The sequence below is a fragment of the Astatotilapia calliptera genome, chromosome 7, assembly GCF_964374335.1.
Source record: "Astatotilapia calliptera chromosome 7, fAstCal68.1, whole genome shotgun sequence".
Taxonomy (NCBI): domain Eukaryota; kingdom Metazoa; phylum Chordata; class Actinopteri; order Cichliformes; family Cichlidae; genus Astatotilapia; species Astatotilapia calliptera.
Window position 1 is genome coordinate 15,144,279 of NC_137428.1, and position 24,174 is coordinate 15,168,452.

The 24,174-nt window shown below is 40.1% G+C and overlaps 1 protein-coding gene across 2 annotated transcripts in view; it reads right to left on the bottom strand.

The window, feature by feature from the left end:
- ap3b1a (adaptor related protein complex 3 subunit beta 1a) overlaps positions 1–24,170 on the bottom strand; it is a 59,870-nt gene extending 35,700 nt beyond the window's left edge. Inside the window, exons 1-15 of one of the 2 annotated variants that reach the window (XM_026173156.2) lie at positions 23,846–24,170; positions 14,115–14,190; positions 13,927–14,001; positions 11,725–11,820; positions 11,412–11,572; positions 9,981–10,047; positions 4,560–4,742; positions 3,547–3,696; positions 1,949–2,046; positions 1,767–1,821; positions 1,613–1,684; positions 1,358–1,420; positions 1,121–1,253; positions 902–1,011; positions 614–790 (exon numbers count right to left, since the gene is read on the bottom strand). In XM_026173156.2, coding sequence (XP_026028941.1) covers positions 614–790; positions 902–1,011; positions 1,121–1,253; positions 1,358–1,420; positions 1,613–1,684; positions 1,767–1,821; positions 1,949–2,046; positions 3,547–3,696; positions 4,560–4,742; positions 9,981–10,047; positions 11,412–11,572; positions 11,725–11,820; positions 13,927–14,001; positions 14,115–14,190; positions 23,846–23,973 — 1,644 coding nt within the window. In that variant the 5' untranslated portion in view covers positions 23,974–24,170. Of the gene's footprint in view, positions 1–613; positions 791–901; positions 1,012–1,120; positions 1,254–1,357; positions 1,421–1,612; positions 1,685–1,766; positions 1,822–1,948; positions 2,047–3,546; positions 3,697–4,559; positions 4,743–9,980; positions 10,048–11,411; positions 11,573–11,724; positions 11,821–13,926; positions 14,002–14,114; positions 14,191–16,580; positions 16,853–23,845 lie in introns of those variants that run through there. The other variant, XM_026173155.2, reaches the window with a different exon arrangement.
- Positions 24,171–24,174: the final 4 nt, after the last annotated feature.

A 24,174-nucleotide genomic window follows, 5' to 3' on the forward strand; every position in this document is an offset into this window, starting at 1 on the left:
GCTGTTTTGGACAGAGCTGTGGAAGCATAAAGCAGACACGTTTGCATAACATCCAACTAACACTTTAGAAATCAATGAACTCTTTCAGTGATGCCTGCAAACCTGGTGTACAACCAGCTGAACTGAGCCAGGAGCAAATGTGAGTGTCGCTCATCAACAGGCATCTCCTTCTCCACAAGGCTAGAGTCCTTACTTCAAAACCCCCGTCTCACCCAAGCACAGGGAGACAGAGCACTTGCACCAACATAAATGATTTAGGTAGACATAAAAACAAAATCTGCTCCTGTCGTGACAGCAGCATTATCGCCCCAATCTTTTACTGAATTGTCATTACAAGGAGCAAGAGGTGTGATAATGTGCTTTGAGAAGGCAGCGTCTGGGCTCATAAAATCAGCTCACACACCAATTTTACCTCATCTGACTCAATGGGTCTGCAGACACCAAGTGGCTCTAGAAGATGCATTACATTAAAACTGCTTCACAGCTCTGTATTTGAAATGGGTATTTAGCAATGAGTTGCAACTATTCGCACATAAAGCTCTGTAAACAGTTACACACACACACACACACACACACACACACTTGATTTTTCTCTGCATGTCTTATTTTGCACCTGCTTAGAGTTGGTCAGGTAGAGCTTTGCAGCTAGATTGACAGTCTGCAGCTTGACGATGTCCTCCTCTGCTGTGAACGTCTTTGCCATCTTGCGCAGTACATCGGGCGCAATCTTTGGCACCTTCTCGCAGTACTCTCCCATCAGCCACAGGATGCTGGCTCGGGCCATGGGAACCTGCAGTTGAGGGTGACATATCAGAGACAAAGAGCAGCACCTGTCACAGTGTTATTTCAGACACAATGCTCCAGTGATAACTTTCACGAGCAGCACAATCATGAACCGTACAGTGACGTTATCGAAGAGCTTGGCCATGTGTTTGATGATGTCACCGTGCTGAGTGGGTTGAGTCTGAAGCAGCTTCTTGATGACCACGATGCTCTCGGCCACCACGGTCTCTGGAGAACCGAAACAAGTCTTCACAAAACTGGACAGAGCCGACATCTCTAATGACGAGCTCAAAGTGCAAATATGGATTCAGGTAACTATTCAGTGAGGGCTTTTTACCGTCTCTATTAGAAAGCAGCAACACCAGACCGTTGAGGCATGTGTCCGTCACCTCAGAGATGTTGGTGGCGCACCTGCCGATGGCCTGGATGGTAGCTGCTGCGAACGCCTTGTCCTGACTCTTCACGTAGGTCTTGGAAAAAATAAATAAATAAAAAGAAAGATCAGATGTACTCAGTGTAATACCCCAACTGGAAAGTAGGTAACACATCTAATCACACAAAGAAAACAACAAACCTGGAATTCTCTCAGAATTGTGGAGATGTTAGCTTCATTAGCTAGATTGGTCAGGATCTCCAACTGGAAAAATCATAAACAGAAAGGTGACTGTTGTTAGGTTCATGAAAAGGTCAAAGAGGCTCAAAAGCCAATATGGCAGTATTTAAATGTGTCAAGCTTGTACATAATATTATACTATTACACATAATACTAAGCTCAGTATTCTTATTTGAGCTTACATGTACATAATGCAGAAAATAAAACAGGGGCTACCTTTAGTGTTTTGATATGCGTGGCATCTGTCGATCTCACATAGAAACTCTTAATGAAGGGCTCAAACATCCCCTGTTTGAAGAGAACTCGTGTTACTACACAGGCTGCATCAACCCAACACACTCTCATCCCTCTGCTATCCATGAGCACTCACCTTTCTCTGTATAGACATCGTGGCGATGTTCTGAAGCACAATGTACTGCACTTCTCTGCACACAACAGCAAGAAGACAGCACATTCAGACATGGACATAGTCACTAGCAGCAAATACGCAAATGCTGTATAAATATACACACATATATATGTATTATCATTATTATTATTATTATTATTTACCTGTGGCTTCTCAGGAGTCGAACCAGTGACTTGGTGACAATACTGACTTCATGTTTAGGAGCCAGATGCCAGTAAAGCTGAGCAACAGCCATCACTACCTAAAAATATCAACCCAATAAGATAATAAGTAGATTATCTCACAGCATCTTATTAAAACAAACTTGTTACTTTCTGTCTGCTCACACTAAAATCGTCTTCCTTCACATGCATTTGCTCAGGCTCTACACCGGCACTCTCAAAGAGACTCTAAAAGTCATTTTTCAGAAGCGCTTTAAATAGCAGGAGGACGTGTGTCCGTCGTTGCAGGCACAATGAGAGGCTTCGGGCGTCTATGAAGATTGAGGATGTCACCGTGTTGTCATGAGTAAAGACACAGCATGTCACATTTTAATCAACACTTTCATTTGGGAGCATTTTTCCTTCCCGCTGCTACATAGCGACAGAGACCTTGAGGCTCCCGGATGATGGAGACCCGCACTCACTCTGGTTTTTATCGCTTTTATTCAGGCTTGTGTGGCGCATTAAGACAGGTATTCTCGTGTCTTTGTGTGTGTGGCGTGTCCTTTGTATGTAGTACTTTGAGTGAATGTGTTATTGCACATAAATGTGTCCTTCCAGGGTTACAACAGCATTAGCTGATGTGTTCAGTAGGCAACAGACACAAAGAGACGCTGTGTTTCCTACTATGTCCATCAACTTTGGATGTGTGTTCATTCGACTAAAAACAGTCATATTAGTCTATGCATGTTTGCATACCATTAAAAAAAGTGCCATAATAATGTGTGAATGGAGCCTGTAACTTGTTTATGAGGGGACTGCTTCTACAGATGGTGTTACAGTTTGTTAGCCTGACGTCTGAATCAAACAGGTCTAGAGATCTGTCTGTGACAGGCAACCTCTGGTCTCTCACTTCCCAACTGATCAGGGATGATTGTTGCTGAATGTTGCCCACTGTCTCCAGATGAAAAACACTGCATGATCATTTTGGCTGCTAGAAGGCTGCTGCAGTTACCTATAATTCCTACACACTGCAAACACTCGCTATATTCTCTCCAAGCTATACTGAAACTTGAAACGAAGAATGTTCTCCTTCAAAGTAAAAGTAAAGTAAGTAAATTAAAATATGTGCTGTGGCAATATTTTAACAACTACAGCAATCACAAAGAGGGTTTTTGGTGCAGTACTGTATACCTCTTTGCCACCAATTTCATGCTTCCAGCAACCTTCAGCATCCACCCACCAAATGGTTGCAGAATATACCCTTTTCCCCAATGACCAGCTGTTACCGACTGTTCTCCAGGCCTGCATGAATAAAACTTTTGCAACTCATTTCATAGAGACTTGGCATATAACTATAGACCAGTGACACTGTTTTAACAAAAACTAAAACAGTAAATTTACCTCCTATCTTTCTGCAGATACCGCCCGACTGCACCAGTCTGTTTCTCTGCATCTCACACTGATGCTAATCAATCAGCGATACAGATTCTTATTGATGGAGCATGAGTTACCATGGCAATGTGAACCACATTAGTAACCATGAAAACCCAGGGTTAAACCTGAACTTGTGTCTACATGTCAGCGTTTGAGTGACTCACAGCGGTGTTCCTGCTCTGCAGCAGAGGTTTGGTGTTCCTGAGCAGCAGCCTGTGATCTGGATCCATGATGTAAGGCTTTGCTTCTGTCTGGTCTTTTTTTTCCTCAGAGTCAGAGTCATAGAAGGCTTTATTCTCATCAAACTCAGCACCCTGAAACACAAGCATAGTACATCAAACTAATGCACAAAACTATTTAAATAAAAATAACCCTCTAACAAAATTACAATTAATGATTTTTATTGGATTCTTGTGAACTAAAAATGCCTAGCCCTCAAGCTGAAGGAACACTGCCTTTTAAGTCTTGTTGGAGTGCTTGGTTGGTGAGATGCATCTATAAACTGTAAATGTCCAATTAATTCATAAGTAAGACTGTCATAAAAAATGAAGCACAAACATGTGGACTGTACTATTTGTCAGATAACTCCATTAAACCGTGTGTTTTAATGCTCTAAATTTATGCTTTTTAACCTGGATGTTTATAGAGACTGACTCTCTTTCGGAGCTGGTGTTAAGTGGCTATTCCAGGAACTGCCATTTTTGGCACGGACCACTTTGACAGATGTGCTGACACAGGCAGCTGTGGCCAACTGTCTGCTAGGCCTCACTTCCTCTAATTTAAGTCACTGAACTGGTGATCTCGAGTGCATTTAAGCTCATGGTTCACTTTGGAGAATGCTTAAAAAGGCAATAGCTATCAAGTAATGTGGTTTGGTGTGAAGTACAAGGAGAGTTATTAGTCTGTTTGATAGCACTAAATAGCCTGTGCCCGTGTGATGCACCCATGCAGTTTATAGATGAACCAAGCTTCTTAGCATAATCCAACCCTGTTGTCTTAATATGGTAACTTCTGTCTCCAAAAACATAACAGCAGTCAACTGTTTCACAAATGTGCAGTCCAAAAAAAATCAACAGGTGGCGTCACACTGGCTTTGCACATCTTTTACATACAGTCTATGTAACTGGTACTTTACAAATGTGAATCACTATTGCTTTTTGGCCCATGAAACCCTTACCTCCGTCCAGGGACTGGTGAACTGTGTCCTGGCATAGCGGGTCAGCATAGAGATGATGACCACCTGGCCCCACTCCTCCACATCCACCAGCAGATTACACAGTTTTCTGTAGTTCTTGTGGATCAGATCGATGCGATCTGGGCACACCTCCTCAAAGGCCATGACCACACTCCCAGCCACCAGCTATAGAAAGGATCAAAATTAAAACAAAGAACAGAGAGAAGCAAACTCGTGAGGAAAATGTCCCCCCCCATTTATTTCACTCCACTGTTAACATGTGAGTTAATGAGGGTTGTATAGATTTGTTAAGCAAATTGGCTAAGCTGCAATATACACAAACTCTAGAGAAATAAAACACTGGTTAACAGACGTGACCCTGGATGCAAAGTATTATAATTGCACTTTCAAAAAAGCAATGGCAATTTACAGCTTTGATTAAAATACACAGTTCATCCTGTAAGCAGTTAGTTGATAATTGAAAGTAAATTGTTTGCACTTAAAAACATAAGTTTTCTACTGCTTTGTGTTTGAGAGAAGCCCATCAGTCAGAGTGTTTTTCTCAAGCATAAGTGTTCAGTTCATGTGGAAAGCAAGCCAAGGAGGAAGCAGCAGCTGAGAGATCCAATAATCAACTATGCTTTATTGGTAAAGGGAAAAAACCCATTTGACTGTTGCTCACCTCCCACTCCCACCCACACCATCACCCAACTGCCTGCTGCCTCGCTGACTGACTGCAAGGCTGAGTGAGTGACACGGCAGTGTATTAATATGCAAACAGCATTATCGCAGGCAGGTGAAGATGAAGAGAAAGGGAGCAGAATTCAGTCTTCCCAATTAAAGCCTTCTGGCCCCTGGTGGCCCTGTGGGAACCCAGAGCATTTACCCATCAGCACTGTCATGAGCCTGCATTGATTGCGTGAGTGTGAGAGATGTGCATGTGCATAGCTGCCGTCTGTAGATTCCCACAGAAATCACACACAAACAAGTATGTTTTACTATACTGCAGTGCTGTATATATAGTTATATTTCATGATATGCACAGGAATTTTATGTATATTCAAGGAATGACATGGCGCTCCGGACAGTGATTAATGTACTAAGGCCAATAGTAACACACACAGACACATGCATAATTCTAACTTTCATTTTTCCTGTCTTGATTATTCCAACTCATTTTTCATGTGCATTTCTCAGTCCTCCTTTGCATGTCTTCAAATAACCCAGAATGCAGCAGTTAGGCTGCCAACAAAAAACAACACATACTCCTGTCACCCCTATTACTGCTTCACTTGCTTCAGTGAAATTGAGAATTTTAAAATGTTATTATTTACATCAGTGTATCCAGAAAGTATTCGCAGCACTGTGTAGAATTATAAGGTGAAAAATGAATTTAATCAATTTTGGAAAAAAGGCTGAAACATGATCAAATGTGGAATAAGTGACGCACTTCTAATACTTTGCGGATACACTGTACAAAGTTCTATAATGCCAGGCTCCTGTATATATAGCAAAACTGTTGACAAGTCTTTCCAGTAGTCAGCCTGTTCAATCATCAGGTCCACACTCTGTTTTAAATACAGAGGCAACCACACCTTTGAGGTTGTACCGCTTAAACTTTCTGCCGTCATCAGCCCACCGGGTTAACTGAATCTGGTCTTCAACAACTGCTGAAAACTAATTATTATACTTACTTTTAATTGTAGTTCACACAAAAATCAGTTTGAAAGTATAACCCTAAACCATGTTTCACTATATCCTATCATCATTATCATCATGAGTCTAAATGGAACTTTAAGAAAAAATAATTAGTTAAAGCCACAAAAATTAAATCATCACACCTCTATCCAATCATTTCAGAATTTAAAAAGAATTTAAAGCACTTGTACAACCACTGTAATATATAGAAAGACGTTCCAATGAAAACTATTCATAGAGTCTGACCGGTAGCATAAATCTTTCCAGCAACCTTCATTTAAGCATCAGTGTCAATAACATTTTACAGCAGACTAACTTAGTCAAAGCATTTAGTAAAACATGGATTTTTAAGTATGTCGTGTGTATTTTTGTCTTCTTCTGACCCTCTCCTGTCTCTGAGGCTATTAAAAGCAACACTCCTTAGCACGTGCATCCTGCAGCAAGGCTTTGTGCATTCTCTACCAACTTCCCCCATTAGACACAGCTCCAAGGTAAACTACATGCACCATCAACAAAACTGACACCCCAATCTATGGAGTTCATACACCTCCTCCCCGTCCCCTACCTCGGCCATATTATCTACCCTGCATGACAAGCCGGTAATGGAAAAATCACACTAAGCAAATGGTTCTTCTAATAACAATAAATTTCCTATAAAATTATGAAGGGCTCAAACCGTTTCCTTGCATCTATTTTGCTATGAATTCTAATTAGGGTGCCAGGAAGGCAGAGTGCTGGGTCATCACGTCAGAGACAACGCGCGCCTTTTTGATTGATGGCCCGGTGTGGGGTCGGCCTATCCTCCCTCTGCTTACTCTCTTCTTTCTCCCTCCCTCCCTCTCTCCTTTTTCTCTTAAATTAATGGGCATCTCACCTAGCCCCTAATCATAGTACCCCCACTGCCACTCCCCCCAACTGCTCCTCCTTTCTCTTCTCATTTCAATTTTGCAGAAGGTGCATGGGGGAGAGGACGGGAGAGATCGATCATTTATCTTGTAATGGCTGGATAATAGATCCATCACGGTAAAACAGCTGCACAAACTCCTGTGTTGTCTCTGTCATCAGGCCTTCCCATTTTCTCTTTAAACCATCCTGCCTATAAGCAGCCCCCCCACCCACCACCACATGTGTCACAGCCATTTAACCAAAGAGGCACATCTGTAAAGGTAAATGTCAGCAGGCCTGGACAACGCCATAGCCTGAATGATAACCAAATGCTTCCATCTCCCACTAACACCATTGTAATACCAGTTCAACAGCTTTAAGCCACACAGCTAACTTAGTATGAAGAAAAACTGTGCAACAAATTGAAATCTGACTGAAAAGCTGCCAGAAAAACGTAAGGTTCCAATAGAGTTGTTGTTAAAAACTGAAATTTCAATAGCTTTATAAATACAAAATATGTTTTTCGTTATGTAAAACCAGATCCGTAACCCTGCTGTACATGCTGACTCGTCTACATTAAACATTAGCACACCTAAATGTCTAGGCATGAATGCATATGGATACCCTTTATAGTCAAGTCTCATTAAATTATTTATAAGCACATCTAATAACAACTGGCATTGATCAAAGTGTGATACAGCGTTAAAAAACATCCACAAAAACCCCCATCAAAACTCGATCTGATTTACAGGCAAAGGAATTAAAATGAGTTTTCAACCAGGTCTTTAAAAACAGTCTTTGTTGGTGAATGGGGTTTACCGGGGGTTAGGAACAGCTATTCGAAAGGCTCAGTCTCCTCTATGTTTCACCCTGGACAACAAGACAAATAACCCAAGGACATCTCCTTAGCAAACTTCCCTGATCTCGTGGGAACGTGTGAAATTAAAAGAGGTAATAGTGACCTTTCCAGTCACCTTGTGACAAACACAGTTTGGGGAATTGGCCTCTTTTCTAAACTGCAATTTTTAACTTAACTATGACATTTTTTCATAGCAGGAGAAGATGGATTTTTGACAAATTCATGTGATATTCAACCAATGTTCATATATCCAAGCCAGAACTAGTTATGACTAGTCATAAGCAATGACATTCTGATATTTTTATTAAAATAAAAAAATGATACAAAATGCAATAATTACATACAGAGGATGGCGATCTGGCCTGTGTTATTTTTACGAATTAGATATGTAATCTTTAGTCATTTACAACCGCTCCAAATGCCTTTTCTTTTTCTCCAATATTATAAGCAACATTATCGAGAGGCTAGCCTGGAAAATTAGCATTTCATGTCTGCAAACATCAACAGATGTGATTTTGATGAAGAAAATCAAACCAGCAAAAGCTGAGATATATCAACTCAGTCTCTAGTAGACAAGCAAAATAGTCCAGATTTCTAATGCTGAGAGCTAATGCTGTCTGTAATTTGAAATTTGGACATATACAGTTAATTTTTGGCAAAACTGTATGAAAATAGTGTTCAAGTGTTAACATACCTGTTAAAACTGTTCCCTTTTATTTAAACTGCAGTCTTGTTTTCACTTTTAGATTTCAGCAGGGATGAAGATCATAGATCGGCACATTTGTTTGTTTGGACCACACGTATTTTGTGAGATATTCGCCTTTGTAAACTTAAGGCAGTCATAATGTGAGATATTTTCTTAATATGAGACAAGGATTAAAAAATACTTTGCCACCCCAAAGTAAGTACGACTGCTGAGTTCATAACAGAACCTACATAACAAATATTCACAATCGCAATCAATCCAGCTGATACATAACAACTGATGTCATCATCAGGGTTTTTATTTCACACTTACAAAGATCCTAGAAAGTTTTTGAAGGCAGCACAAAACAGCCATCCAGCTAGTACACTAACACTTGAATGTAGTAGCAGGAGTAATCCTTTCCATTACATATAATATAACAAGAACCTCTGATGGCACCGATTCAGCTCTGGACATTATTGTGGGACTTGTAAATTCTACATGGCATCGTCGAATGCATCGCCTCACTTGAAAGCTATTCAGCATCCACTGCATTTAGGTTTTTCACCATTCATCACCGACTGATGTGCTTGTGCGTCTGTGTGATGATAGTGCCCTCTCTCTCTGTCCCCTGCCTCACAATGTGGGCTCCAACAGGGAGAAGTCATCTGTCTTCGTTAGCGTCTGGGGCTAAATATGCTATGCATCTGGTACTGGGCTTCCACTCCCCCCCCCAATTCCCGTTTGGCCTAAGCCGCTTTGCTTTGTTTATATAATGGTAGGCATACTGTATGAATACATAATTATAACAAACTGTGCATGATTTGCACATGCAAACACAACGCACTGCATCCTCCAGCCAGTGTCTACATATTTGAAATTGGCATTTCAGCACCCTTAGTATTCACTGTGACCTCGTCAAATTAATGCGCTGCCTGCTGACTTCTAATGCACCTTCTGCATTGTGTCTGTGATTGGCCAAATTGCAGAATTTGAGAATCCAAGTCATTTACGGTCCATTTTGGGAGAAAATTTGAAAAAAAGAAGAAGCTGGCCTTTGAGAAAATTAAGCTGACACTAGCATCAGTGCGAAAATTCCTTCCAAATGGACACTTAACAAGGAGCATCTGAAGATGTGTGGGTTTAAGTGGGTGTTAACAAACCGTGGCATTGCCGAATGAGCTGTGGGATGGAGAGCTAAGAGAAGAATCACTTGACTGGGGCGCCCTCCAGTGGTCTTCGTTGTCAAACATGGGAGGTGTACTGTGAACCACTACGGTACTCTGTGTCTGCTTACCGTGCTTTTGTCTTTCAATAGTTTCTCGATCACTTCGATCAGCTGCTCCTTCTGATCTGGGTCGAGGCTGAGGACAAAAGACAAAGAGGTTGGAAACTAATTGTCAACTACAGAATGGCAATTATTCACATACAGACTAACAAATTAAATCATGTCCCTGCTGTGCGTTCAGAATACAAAGATGTATGTCTGTGCGTGTTTAACCAAAGCCACTCCCTGCATCAATCCGTCACTGCTTCACTTTAGACTACTGTAAAACATCATCATTGACCATATTTTTAACCTGTAAAACACTCTAGGTTACACTGCTGGTATGTTAGCAGACAGGAGAGTAGCTGCTTTTGATTAACAGAGACCAGTTAGATCAGCACGAAACATTTTCATAACCAATTAAATCCAGTAGCCCGAAACTACTACTAATCCAGAGCTTGATACAGGCCCTCAGTTTATCCTCTGTCTGAAACAAGCTGTTTTAGCCCCTCCCCTTTTAAGGCAACCCTACCTCCTAAAACCGCTTACCTGTGATTGGCAGCTCTTCACAAGTTGCTGTGCTCACACAAACAGGTTGCATGCCATGTTTAATATGAGTAGTAGTATGTAGCCCTATATTCAGTTTTCATTCATTTTATTTAAAAAAAATCAATTAAAATACAAATTCCAAACTGAACATAAGATCGTTCTTTGTGAAACAGGCTTCCCCAAAGCCTACGAGTTGCATAAAATCAGGTAACAAACAGCAAATATATATACAATTCCAAATGTACATTATCATACCAAAAAGAATCACTAAATATCCTACGATTGCCGTAGGAATCATAAAATAAAAACATTTTTAAAAATCCAATACATCTAGACAGTGGCACATGAAAACGATAGGATAAGCCTCACGTAGAGCAAAGTTTTGACTGATCCATGCCATACAGGCTTCAAAATCAAGTAGCAACGATTATTTTAGAGGTGTTTTTTGTTTGAAGACAGGCATTTTAAAAATGTGTTGAAGCTTTTTCCAAATGTATGGACTTCTACAGCTCACAGTAAACTTATTACCCCAAACTTATCACTTTGTAAGGGCGGTTTCTGTCTTCTATGTGTACACTGGAATAAACTCACAAAGCCTTTTGCCAAGTCTCTACAATATAGAACAGAACATAAGGAAAAGCATAAGAGGTCTACGGTATATAGAGCATGAAGGAATTTCAAGAATCTGATAGAAGCAGTGCAGATAAATAGCAAAACTGTGCCAGGTTTTCTAAAGAACCATCACTGATCATCAAACATGCACCTACTACTAAGATAAGAGAGCGATAAAAGCGGGGCAAAGCCCCTTATGCCAACATTGCCCAACCTTCACTGCATTTACTGCTCAGTTCACTGTTGAGGCAGTAAGACGAGCCAGTAAAACTTACAAGTCTTTACCATTGATGTCTTTACCTGTACAGCTTTTGGATCGCATGTGCTGAAGTCTTCCTCACATATGGGGACAGGTCAGCTGCAGCCTCCTTGATGGCCAGCATCATAATGGGGACAATAATGGGGACGCGGATACTGGACAAAACCCTCAGAGCACTAGCCCGGATGAACTGGTTTGGGTCCTGGCACAGAAACAAATTGTCAGCGAGACAGTGTGCCACAACAAAAACAGTGCCTCCCAGCACCAAGAGAAAAGCAGGGAGAAGTGAGACATTTATCATCCTCTGATCATCAACACATTCATCTATCCGCATCCAGAGAGACTGAATGTTACCTTAAGGGCCCGCTGGAATGTGCTAATAGACAGCAATGCCAAGTCCTGCTGCTTCTCTGCATACCTCACCAGGTACACGTACACAAGTTTCTTGAGCTGCGAAGAACAATGACATCAAAAACAGCAATAAAACGAAACGGCTATAAAAGAAAAACCACTGCAGCAGACATGAAACTAATCAAGCAAACCAGCTGTGTTGGAAAATTTAAGCAGGTTTGTGTGAGGACACACCGTTTTGTTTTTTTACAGACAAGAAGAGTACAAAATATAACACAATACAAAAATCGGCTTCCTTTACGTTGATTTTTCTAAGGGAAAAATTTGAGTTTATTATTTTAAAAGACTGGGGGTTGGCGGTTGGGGGCGGGTCGATGGAGGTGGAAAGCTTTCCTGTTTTAATTTCAAAACCTGCACTCTCAATAGAGAATGGTTTCAGACAGAGGAGCTGTATTATGTGTTTATATTTCCCTCCCGAGTCTTGTGCTTTGGCTCCCTCACCTATTCTTTGCTCACCGGAAAGCCTGAGATAATATTTGTTCTGGATTCTGACAGGTTTAACTAGAGGTCAAAGGTGCTTTGCCTGCTGATTCACATCAGCTATTCCGAGAGAGAATAGACGGAGCTAATTTTCTTCCTATGAGCCTGTTGGGTTGGAGACCATGAAACTGGGAGGAAAGGGTTATGAAAAATGATTTACCTAAGGAACTATTTTTAATTTATAACCTGATTTAAGCTGGAGGTCAGGTCTAAGGTTACATTTTAGGTACAAATCACCAAGCGCTTTAGCTGGTAATCAGCACCATGCTTTCTAATGCAACGAGTATTGACCTGTGGTTTCACAGCACAGTTCTCAATCATCATTGAGGCCATTACTGCTGAAAGTAATGGCATTACTCACTATAAAAAAAAGGAGACAAAACCCATCTGCCCTCAAGGATCGGGTTTGTGTGACCACAGAGCATGCAACGGACTTCGTTTTGAACTGCTAAATAGGCAATTACGTGCAGTACAGATGAAACTTGCTCCATCTCGTGTTATTTTATTTTGTCCCTGAATTTCAGTGTAAAATTCAGTAAATAAAACAAAGAGCACCAACATTAAACCACGAAACGCTATCAATAAACTGCATGTTCTTGTGCAGTTACGCTCACGCTCTAATTGTTGGGGCTCATGGGCAGCTCGAGATGACACGAAGTAGAAGGGATGACGGCGGGAGCGAAATAAGAGGCCATTTTTAGCACGACATACTGTAGCTGAGCAGAAACTGAGAAGAGAGAGAAAGCACAGACCAAGACCTCACACTACCTTAGCAGCTGGTGTGTATGAGGCAGGAGAGAGAAGATGTGACTCGGAGCTCTCTTCCCCCAATTACATCCACCCACCTGCTCCCATACCCCTGCCACGAGCTGGTTCGGCTGCATGCCTCGCACACAGCGCCTGGCCTGGCTGGACCCCCCTCCACACCCCACCACCCCGGCTTACATGCTGCCTCTCATGCTACCTGATTATTCTGCTGCTGCTAATCAATATTCACAGGCTCTGGGCATGGGAGCGCCTCTTGAGCTGCTGCTGCTTAATGTTCGGTCATTCACTGGAATAGGCGGTGGTTGAGTTTTTCCAAGGCTCGCAGGATTCAGTGGCATGTTGGCGCAAGCTCACAGCAGCTTTACAGAATATTTATGCTGTTGCTACTGCTGTACCAATTTATGGCTCAAAGTAGGGCTGAGAAATAATCAAATTTTAATTAGCTCTGCATAATAATGCTGCTGTTTTATCATACTTTGCGGTCTAAGACACAGAAGTCAGTGCAACTTTGTGAACTTGCTTGAAATGTAATACACCTAACAAAGAGGTGCATTTTCTTACAACTGAAGAGATGTATTAGGTATTTATTTCCATAACACAGACTGTATTCTTACACCGAGTCTATTTAACAATATTATCTCAATCTGCTGCGACCATTTCCCGTTTCCTTGCTTTGCTTTCTGTAGAAACACTAACTTTAAATGTTCAAGCACATGCATGCGTCTAAAGCAAGAAAAAGATTCTCAGTGGATCTAACTATTGTTCTGTAAGTTCCCCCTTTGGGCGTCATGCTTTGGGAAGTCACGTGCTGCGTTGCGTGAGAACGAAATGAATCATAACAGTGAACTGCATTAAAATAAATGAAGTAGTGCGCGTTATTTCTCAATCGTGTCATACCTCAATATTTTTACTCGCAACATTCTTCACCACAGCAGGAAACAACTCAGAGGCACTTTTGCCCTTGGCAATGAGCTGGAGAAAAAAAAGAAGAAAGAAACAATTAAAAAAAAAAAAATTTATTACCAGCACAAAACAGCTCAGTTACTTAAAAGAAATGCTTTAGTGGATTCCTGTGATGCACTCACCCCGACAATTCTCTTCATGGCCTCCAGTTTGAGCGACTCCTTGTTGCTCTCCAACATCTCTTTAAGGTCTTCATTCCTGAGGACAGAAGACATCCTGGGTGTTATTGTAGTCAGTGGTTAGTTGCTTTACTTATGTCCGAATTATGATTCAGCGGGAAATCTAGGTTGCAACTTAAGCAGTAACCATCCGCCTAACAGTTTGTGCACCTCTAGAAAAACGTAACTACATGTTGGATCAACGCAGACTGGAATGTTCCAGCCTCGGGTTAAGATCGTAAATGGTAAATGGACTGGTTCTTATATAGCACTTTTCTACTCTACCTGAGCACTCAAAGTGCTTTACAGATTCACTATTTAGAGAGCAGACAAGCACTTTGAGCAGCCAGGGATTGAACCACCAACCCTCCAATTAATAGATGAGCTGCTCTACCTGCTGAGCTAGAGGAGGAACACCCCTGGGGTTTCGGGTTATAAGTTTTTAGATTTGAAGATAACTCATGCTTGTACATAACATGGGCACAAATACAAAAGAATATGTAAATGGATGAGGTGTCTGCTCACAATGCAGCAACAATGGTGTCCTAAACAACAACACAACTGCATCATAACAATGATGCTACTCAGCAATCACATGATCACCACATTAATTCCTTGACTAATTCAACCAGGCAATGTTGCTCAAAAACAACCCACACAACAGGATGCTTGTTCCACAGAGATGCTGTGCAGGATGGAAAGCAAGCTGCAGACAAAAATAAGGAGTGCAGATATGTTCTGTTTTATTTTAGGTATATAATAACCTGGTGCTTATCCAAAATGATCAAAATTAATGACAAGATCAAATCTGCCAATATTTAGCAGTAGTGACTCAACAACATGGCGCTTGAGCTGCAATCCAGATGCATGACATTATTTATCACTGACACAGATGCATTGTGTTTATGAGCTTTGGGTCTGCCCATTGTGAGGAAGCGATGTCTTAAAAACATTAAGTGAATTTGAAAAACACAAACCTCCAAATTGAATTTAGGCAAAAACCTATTACAATTTGGTGGTCTAAGGTCAAGGGTCAAGACTTTATCTCGAATTCAGGAATTTACATGCTAATTATTTCACACAAATCCCATATGGAAAAGATATATATAAATCTTACAAAGTTTGTATCTGTCTTGTGTGAAACTTGTATGAAAAGCATACAAGAGTGAAAACAGATATAAGATCCCTTGAAAAATGATATAAATGAAACTTGTATGTTTTGGATACTTATTAAAACAATATATGAAAGTAATGAGAAAGTGGCCACTTTCATGAGTAAATCAAATAAGCCTTATATGATTCACTATATGAAGTGGGCCACATCGTATGCAAGTCTTTTATAAGTTTTTACTATTTCTTTTCCATATGGGATGTCTCATAGGATAAAATGAGCAATTATATTTTATATCCTAAAGCTCAAAAGGTCAAACTTTAGTTTCTTAATCTGTAAACAAAAAAAATAGTTTTTGTAGGACAGCAACTAAATCTTTGAAACCTTAACAATATTTTATATAGAGCCTCAAAATGATTGAACTAAATTTGAAAAAAGCTCCACTGCATGTGAATCTGTAATATCTGATATTGTTTGGTATGACTTCAGTATCACTTTAGTCAGTTTACACCACTGAGAAGCAAACATAACTAATGAAATTCCCAACAACCTTGATTTTACTTTATATCTTACTGTAATAGACAAATGGTGACACTGTTAAATGATATAAAAACTGTCAATTTACGCTGTTAACAAGCATTTCGTTAAAAACACTGACATGTCAGATCTGCTACCATGATATGTGAACTTGTCCAAACATTTAGATCAAACTTTAAACTGTCTTTAACTGCTCCCTTGTACAAAGTCCATGAGATGCTGAACTCGCCTGTGTAAAACTCACCAACGCCTAGCAGTCTTTCCAAAGGTGAGAATGGGCAACTTTGGGAAGGAAGAACTCCCTTTTAACAGAAAGAAACCTCTGACAGCACCGAGCTCAGGGAGGGGAAGCCATCGGCCTAGTTCAGAGGTGACGGGAAAGAAAACAGCATCTACGCTTCTACAACTTTGGTCACAACTAGACCTGATCCTGTGACATTTTTTAGCATTCAGGAGTGAAAACAGCTTTACTTTTAATTCATTATAGGTTTTCAGTATTTTATTTAAATCCACTTTAAACATTGCCAAGTTAAAAAGACTGCACTCAAGTCAATGACTGTTGTTCATACTTTTTTTTTCATATGATAATCTTAATTCTAAAGGAATAATTTGTAATGGTAATCTGAAAATTCAGTTTCCATCCACAAATAGTCATCATTTTAAAAATTTGTTACCTGTATTAGTTACATCTAAAGATTTCAGTGTTATTTAAAGGAAAACGCATATATTTAGCTGTCAGATGTTACAAGAAAACAATGACCTGTGTTGTCTTACTACAGTACCCGGCTTTGTGTGAGTCCTTAGGGCTACTGTTGGTGTGTGTGAGTGACTGTTCTTCCTGACTGAGTTCAGGCTTCAGAGTAAGCTGTAAGTTCTCAGCAGACACCAACACTGTCCTCATGGCTCCTGCTGCCTCCGAGCGCAAAGAAGAGAAACCAGCGTCCATACCGCTGCAGTCCATTCAGTGGTGTCTGTGCGTGTGTGTTAGCTGTCTAAAGAACAGAGTCCACAAAACCACGGCTGACTGAATTTCCACGGACCAAAGAGAGCTGTGGTAATTACTTTCCTTCAGAGTGTACTCCCAAGTTCTCTTGGCTTTATTTACAGCTGTCTTCTTGTCCAGTTCATAACTGTCAAAGCTAGGAACTGTGGAAAAACAGCACAGGCTCCACTGCTTTGTCACTGTCATTCACCGGTACTCCCTTCCTCTTCTGTTGGGCAAAGGGGGAAAAAAAAGTCACAAGATGCCCCGTCAGCTCACTAATGGCAAGTCATCCTTATGCCTGAGGGTAATGACCACTTACTTGGCTAATTAGCCATTACTATATTAAACTGTTACTCCTCTATTCTGAAAAATGCTGACTTTCATATGGAAAGCTGTCTCACCTGGCTCCTGGTTGTGTATGTGACTCTGCCTCTGTGTGACTATGGTCACTTCCCTCTAGAGGAAAAAGGAGGGCCTTATCTCTGGTGGGTAAACACTGAGCTACTTTTCATCACCACCACTGCACAATAATCACTTTAAATTGGCACCACTTAGAGCACATGCGTCTGCCAAGTTTTACTGACAATGCCAACAGGACAGGCCGACATCAAAGATAACAGCACCGAGCTGAATGTCAGGAAATACTCCTGAAGATGTGAATGGTACAAAAGGGTTTTGAAGAGGGAGAAATGTGGACTTTATTCCGGAGTAGATGAGTAACATGAGGGCCTGACTGAGTAATGACTCGACTTTGAAATGTTTCGTAAGCAACATTGGCGCAAATTGGGAAAAGTTTTTGCTCTACACAGTATCACATTCATCACACGCAATATGACAGAGGATTATTTTGGCAGGTATATCCAAAGCTCCCTCTTCCAAAAGATTTTCTTGAGTAACATGATAGAAAGTAAAAAGGACAAGGACATAACTACCATGTTGAAGTCCTGTTCTAAAGTCTCAAGGTGAGCATTTTCACTGTTGCCATCTTCTGTGTTTTGAAACAAGCCATGGATGAATCTGACTGAAATCACGCTCTCATTGGCTGGGGACTTCTGATTGACAGGTTGTTAGCCAGTGAGCATAATGTGGATAATTTCCACAGTCAACTTACTGCTGAATTTAGTAGAAACTACAATGAGTAACTGAGCCCATCGACAAATGTTTACAAAGTCAACCTTCCTACACTTTTATGGGACCAGACATCTTTTTGCAAACACAGGTATCACGACCACACGATGGTCACAAAAAGAATGCACAATTAAAGTGTGTGCTTGCTACACTTTAATCTAAATTGATCCTTTGCACCATCTATAGTAACCATTTAAATATACTCTGTTGCAGAACACAGACAGCAGGAGACCTAACGGCCAAAAAGTTATTCCCGTTATAGTTCTTTGTAATCCGCCGCCTGGGCACATGCTTGCTTGGTGCATTGTAATATAAATTCTCTGTGGACGAAATTCACAACACAGGGACCCAAGTGGACCCGTGAACATGAAAAGTATAAAACGGCAATCACTACTTGGCTGTCGGGTCACTAGCTGTATGTGTCCACAACAGAGTATAATCCAGGCTTCAGTGAGCACTAAGTACAATAGTACATATTTGCACATGAGCGGAACAAATCTGTGTTTGGTAGCGACAGAAATATCCAATTTTCTTTCCTTTTTTAAAAAAAAGCAAACAAAAAAAAACATAGCATCCAATTTTTTTCTGTTTACACTGAAAACCTAAACAACTCAAATAGTTAAAAAAAAAAGAAAGAAGAAGAGCTGCATCACATGTGGCTGATTATTAGCTTTTCAAATCTTTTTTCCCCATCACTGCTGAGATTGATTAGAATATAATACACCCATGGCAGTCTCCTAATGAATATTTATCACAAACAGGCCACATGTGTATCCATCTCATTTAATGCTGTGTTGTAATATGTGAACGCAAACACATTTTATTATGTAGTCTCTCCTTTTTGCAGAAATCTGAACACAGACCTTATGATGTGTATAGAAAATAACTTGTATAAAATTAGAAAATAAAATATTTTCATGGTGAAAATATTTCTTGGCACTCAATCATCATCAATTTAAACTAACATGGAAAAGAGTCTGAAGTGCCAGATCTTAAAAAAAAAAAAAAAGAAAAAAAGGTGGTTACTAAATGGGTGCCAAATTTTGCAGCATTTCCAGCATTTTTGAGCCATCATAACTTCGTAAGAACAGGAGCTCTTCCGGTGAAATTTTCAAACCTGTAAAGCACATTTAATCTGTCGTCAGCAGTTGTAACCAGTTCAATTACACACCCACACCAATGGTCCCATCCTAAAAGCAAAATCATGATTTTGTTTTGTTTTTGCTATGACCAAACTTTAGCATCAATATCATGTGACATAACATAGTTTATGTCAAAGGGGCTGAAAAATGCTGGCAAAATTTAAAAGCACTAAATTTCATTGCACCACTATGTCCTTTAAGCGCTGCAACTCGGAAAATATTCATAATATGATGGTACCGTTTTCTACTGTGAGCTGAAGTTACTGGGAAGAATAAACAGCTGACCCTGAGGACATCAGATGTGAACTTTTTTCACATTTGGTTATTTTACGTGGAATCACCCTGACGTTAAATCTACGATGCAAGGTTGTTAAAATATTATGATCCACATTATCAACAGGTTGGGAAAAGCAAGACTAGTCTACAATACTGGAACAGCAGTAATAAAAGAAGAACTGTAAAAAAAAAATTTTGCAAGTGGGAATTATCAGCTGATTCAGGGATAAACTGGCAGCAGCAATACAAAAAAAAAAAAAAAAAAAAGAGTAGCAAGGCTAAATTTGCATGACTCCTGACTAGGGCTGGGCCATATTATACCGTTCACGGTAATACCGGTATAATGTTAGGCAACGATAGGAAAATGAAATATTGCGATAGAATGGGAGTAAAACGCGCATGCGCAGTGCCTTTGTTTTCATACGCACATGGCCGATTGTTGAGTGAAACAGATGATCCAGAATTGGTTTGTAAAAATGGTGCAACTTCCGTGATGTGGAACTGGTTTGGTGTTTGTCCATCAGATACACAACAAAGCACATTTTTTTGCAGAACATGCAAGCGGCCGTTGTTATTGTCGTATTTGTCGGACTAATGCTCTTAAATCTGGGAGTAATCTGGGTCCTAAACTCCGTATACTTCAGGTCAAACAACACTGCAGCATCACTAAGAGTTAAAAACTGTCTAAATTCTTTCATCTTTAATAAAACGATCAGCATTGCTGCTTTACCAGGTGTAACTATAAAGTTTAACTTCCAGGCATCCATGAAAACAAAAGTTATTACATTTAACGGAGTTAGAAGTTAGCAGGAAGCTAGCGGAAGTTAGCTCGCTAGTTTCGCTAGTTACCTAAGCATGATATTGCATGTTCTGACTGAGAGATTTCTGAAAAAAATCAAACGTACACCTCTGCTATCACTTGCAACATAAATGAAGACAGGAAACTAAACAGCAGTGACGTTTGTAGGGTTACTGAAGTTGGGCTAGCTGGTATATAATGATGTGCTACGTGATCGCTAGCGACACAGCTATGTTAGCATAACATAAACAGTGAAGCTGGAGGACGAACACTAACACTTTTCCACTTATAAAAGTTAACGTGAAGGTTCTTCATGGTTAGAGACAAATGCAATCGCATGGCAGGATGCTGTAAACGGACCAAACTTCAGTCAGGAGAACAACTGAGATAATCCATCCACAATACAAGGTTAGTCATTAATATACTGCAACAACATGGGAATAGAGCAGCTGCCAGAGAATTCAACATTAAGGAATCAATGGTACAGAAATGGAGGAAGCAAGAAGAATGAGTTTAATAAAGTTTGATTTATCTGACTGCTTTGTTTCGCTTAATGTGCCTTATAATCCCGTGCACCTTATGGTCCGAAAAATGCGTACTGCACACTGCAGTTTAATGTTGCAAAGCACCTCTTTTTAACTTCAGTGGATATTATACATGGTTATGCTCAGGATATGTCAGCCCATTTCTACTGGAAATGCCTTTTGGTTAAACTTTCAGCAAGGAATTTGCATTTGCACTGTTACATTTTTATAAAGCTTTAATGTACATAAAAACCAGCTTCTTGTTTAAGTGAATATAAATGGAAGGTTGTCTTTTTGCGCTAGTAATGTTGTGGAGTTGTATTTTGTCTCGCATCAATTATATCGTCGGTTATATCGTTATCGCAAATTTTCAAATATATATCGTGATAAATATTTTTGGCCATATCGCCCTGCTCTACTCCTGACTAATGCCAGTAGGCTGGAAATACCAAATAACCATTTAACATGCACAACCAGCCTCAAATACAAAATTCAATCTTCCAGCACTTCCCAAGATTAGGGAAGTGAAAATAGTATAATTCCATTTAAATCCATCGCTCCTTTTATTTTTTTGTGACTGCTTCCAACACAGAGAAATACAATAAGTCGATACAACCAAACTGCTCAGCCACAGTGAGACATCTCTTTGGTCTCAGATAATAAATTAGCCTTATGTTTCTATGATTTGTTGAACCCTAGCACAGAGCTCTCAAACAGAAACAAGCGCCCTTTAAACACTAGAACATATTAGAGCAAAGTTGCATCTCTCATCACGTGCAACACACATTCAGCAATTTTAACTAAACTTCCAAATTTGATCTAATTTTAAAAGAACTGACTCTAAATATATCCTCAGCTATTAAAACATTAATGAACAAATATGCAATGTATTCTCCAAGCACGGACATGGTGAAGTTGACAAGCCTTGCGTGCAGCACTAATATGAGACACAGATAATGGCACTAGCACAAAATGCATTTTGGATTCACAGACTTGGTCATTGTGAATTGTGTCTGACAGACATACAAACAGAAGGATCATTCAAGCCCTTTCATATTCTTCTGGTCCCTCAGCTTGGCCCTGAGGTGGCCAAACACATGACCAAACGTCCCCCAACTGGGTAGATGATCATGTGAGACAGTGTTAAGGTTTATTTCAACTTAATAAGAAACATTTCAGAAAACCAAGATCTACAGTGATGAAAAGCAAAAGGATACATGAGGATGGTTCCTGCAGGAAACGCTTAAAATCAAATCAGAAGCTGAACTGTGACCCAAAACTTTTATGAATGTATAAAACTTACTAACAGACTGAGGCCTGAATTATGCTTTAGTAGGAAATTTACTAAAGCACAGTAGATGCAGTGTATGGTTAAGAGGGGTTTCCGGTTACGTCGCAGGGACATAGGCTTAATGCATAAGTCTAAATCAAGTTAGAGCTCCTCAGATTTTAAGTACTGCAGTCAAGTCTAGACCAGAGAATCTGGTACCCTGTGTATGTACCTTCAAACACAGACTGTTACACTAGAACAACTGAGATGCATAGTCACAGAATTTGCAAGAAATTTCCAAAGTCAAAAGATGATTAAATTGGTTATTGGCTGCCCTCTAGTGGTAGAATGCAGACATGGAACTTAAAATACATGAGCAACACAAGCTTATGAAGGCAACTTAATAGCATTTCTCCATTTGCAGGTCTTAGAAAGAAATGTACTGACTGTCAAATTCTGGGTCCAGTATTTATTTCCTTTTTTTGGTGGTATATTATGTTTTGCTAGTTATTGTGCAAAACAAAGAAATTCTCATGATAAAAAATACATTTTGAAACTTTTCATTTTATCATCATTCCATATTTGATCATTTACTTTCAGCACAGGTATAAATGCTTGCAAATGTATGGGGCACTTATGTGGGCTACATCATAGGCTCTAGATAGATTTACAGCAGAAGTATAAACTAAGCGTTATGCAGCACAAAACTGATGCAACAAAGATCAACGATATAAGTAAAACACCATCTTACTTGTTGACAAGTCAATAGGCCCAGTATGACATTTGAAAAACATTGGTTTAAAAAAAAAAAGTAGCTAATACAGCAGTAAACTGAATTGTAGATAAAACATAGAAATATTCTCATACAGTTTTATAAAGGTTGAGACAGAAAGAGGTGAATAAAGTACAGACAAGAAATACAACAAACTTATCTTTCCAAGGATTCCTTTACTTGCTTAGAGCTGGATAACAGCAGCTTTAATGAGCATAAAAAAATGAAGTTTTCGACATTTTCTTTAAGCCTTTTGACCACTGTGTAATAGGGTCAGCGCAATCCACCTGCAGGAACAGGACTACACGTGTGTCCCAGCGCTTGTTCATTTACAGCCAGCAAATTCACAGCAGCTCTCATCTTAAAGTGCTTTAAACTGGTAAAAACTTTTGAAAGATTTGGAAGAGAACTCCAACGATCAGGTGTTCCACTATAACCACCCACTTTGCGACAGTGGGGAGGATTGCGTCCCTTTTAACAGTGAAGTGTGTAGCATCCGCTTAAAAACATGCAAGCACTTTCTGCTGTTTCACAATAAATACCGGTATCCGAAGATTCTGTGATGAAGCCACTGCAGTTGATATTTTATCAAGCTCTCCCTGTGCAGTGATTGCAATGACTGGAGCCTTACTGAACTAACTAACCCAAACAATCACAAAGCGGACAGAGATGAATACACAAAAGAGCCACCAAAATTCATAATCACAGTAAAATACAAAGTAATCAGGTGGAGATAGTAAAAAAAATGATCGCAAAAATGACAAAACGTGACAAAAAGTGTACACTACAATACGAAAAACAACCACGAGATGGAAAAAAAACAACAGCAAAAAACAGGCAATACAAGTACACCCTGAGCACACAGAAAGGTGCAAAGCAACTGGAAAAACCAACCAGAAAAAGGAAAACTCAGTGATCACAATCACAAACACGTCCAAGCCACGTCTTGCCATTTTATCGCTCAACTTTGCTTACTGCAGAAGAGACAGGGGGCTGTCATTTGCCACCATTGCCCTGCCTGTGGATGCTACTGGCCTCTTTTCAAGACTACGAAACTGGAAGTTAGCCATATGGAGTTCAACAAAAACAACCCAACTGTGCCAAAAACAACCACCGTGACGAGAAACGGAACACACGCTGAGCTAGCTTACTTTTTAAAGTCGGCGCTGAACAGTCCGAAGGCAGCTCCGGTGCTCGAGGAGGTCGGGGTGCTTTCTTGACCCGCTTCCACCGCAGCCTCCGCTCCTCCTTGGTCGTTGTATGAGACTCCTGTCGACATGCTGAGCTTTAAGGCAAACGGCCGACAAAGAAAACTTACTCGCCTTTTCTTACGAGCTATGAAATGTTCATAAAGTTGGTGATAATGTTAACTTAATGTTGACGCTAAAGTTCCTGCAAAAACTTCTTTAATGTATCACCCAACTTTTTACACGCAGTAGCGGAAGTGTGAGTTGGACAAGTGAGCGTCACATGACAGGGA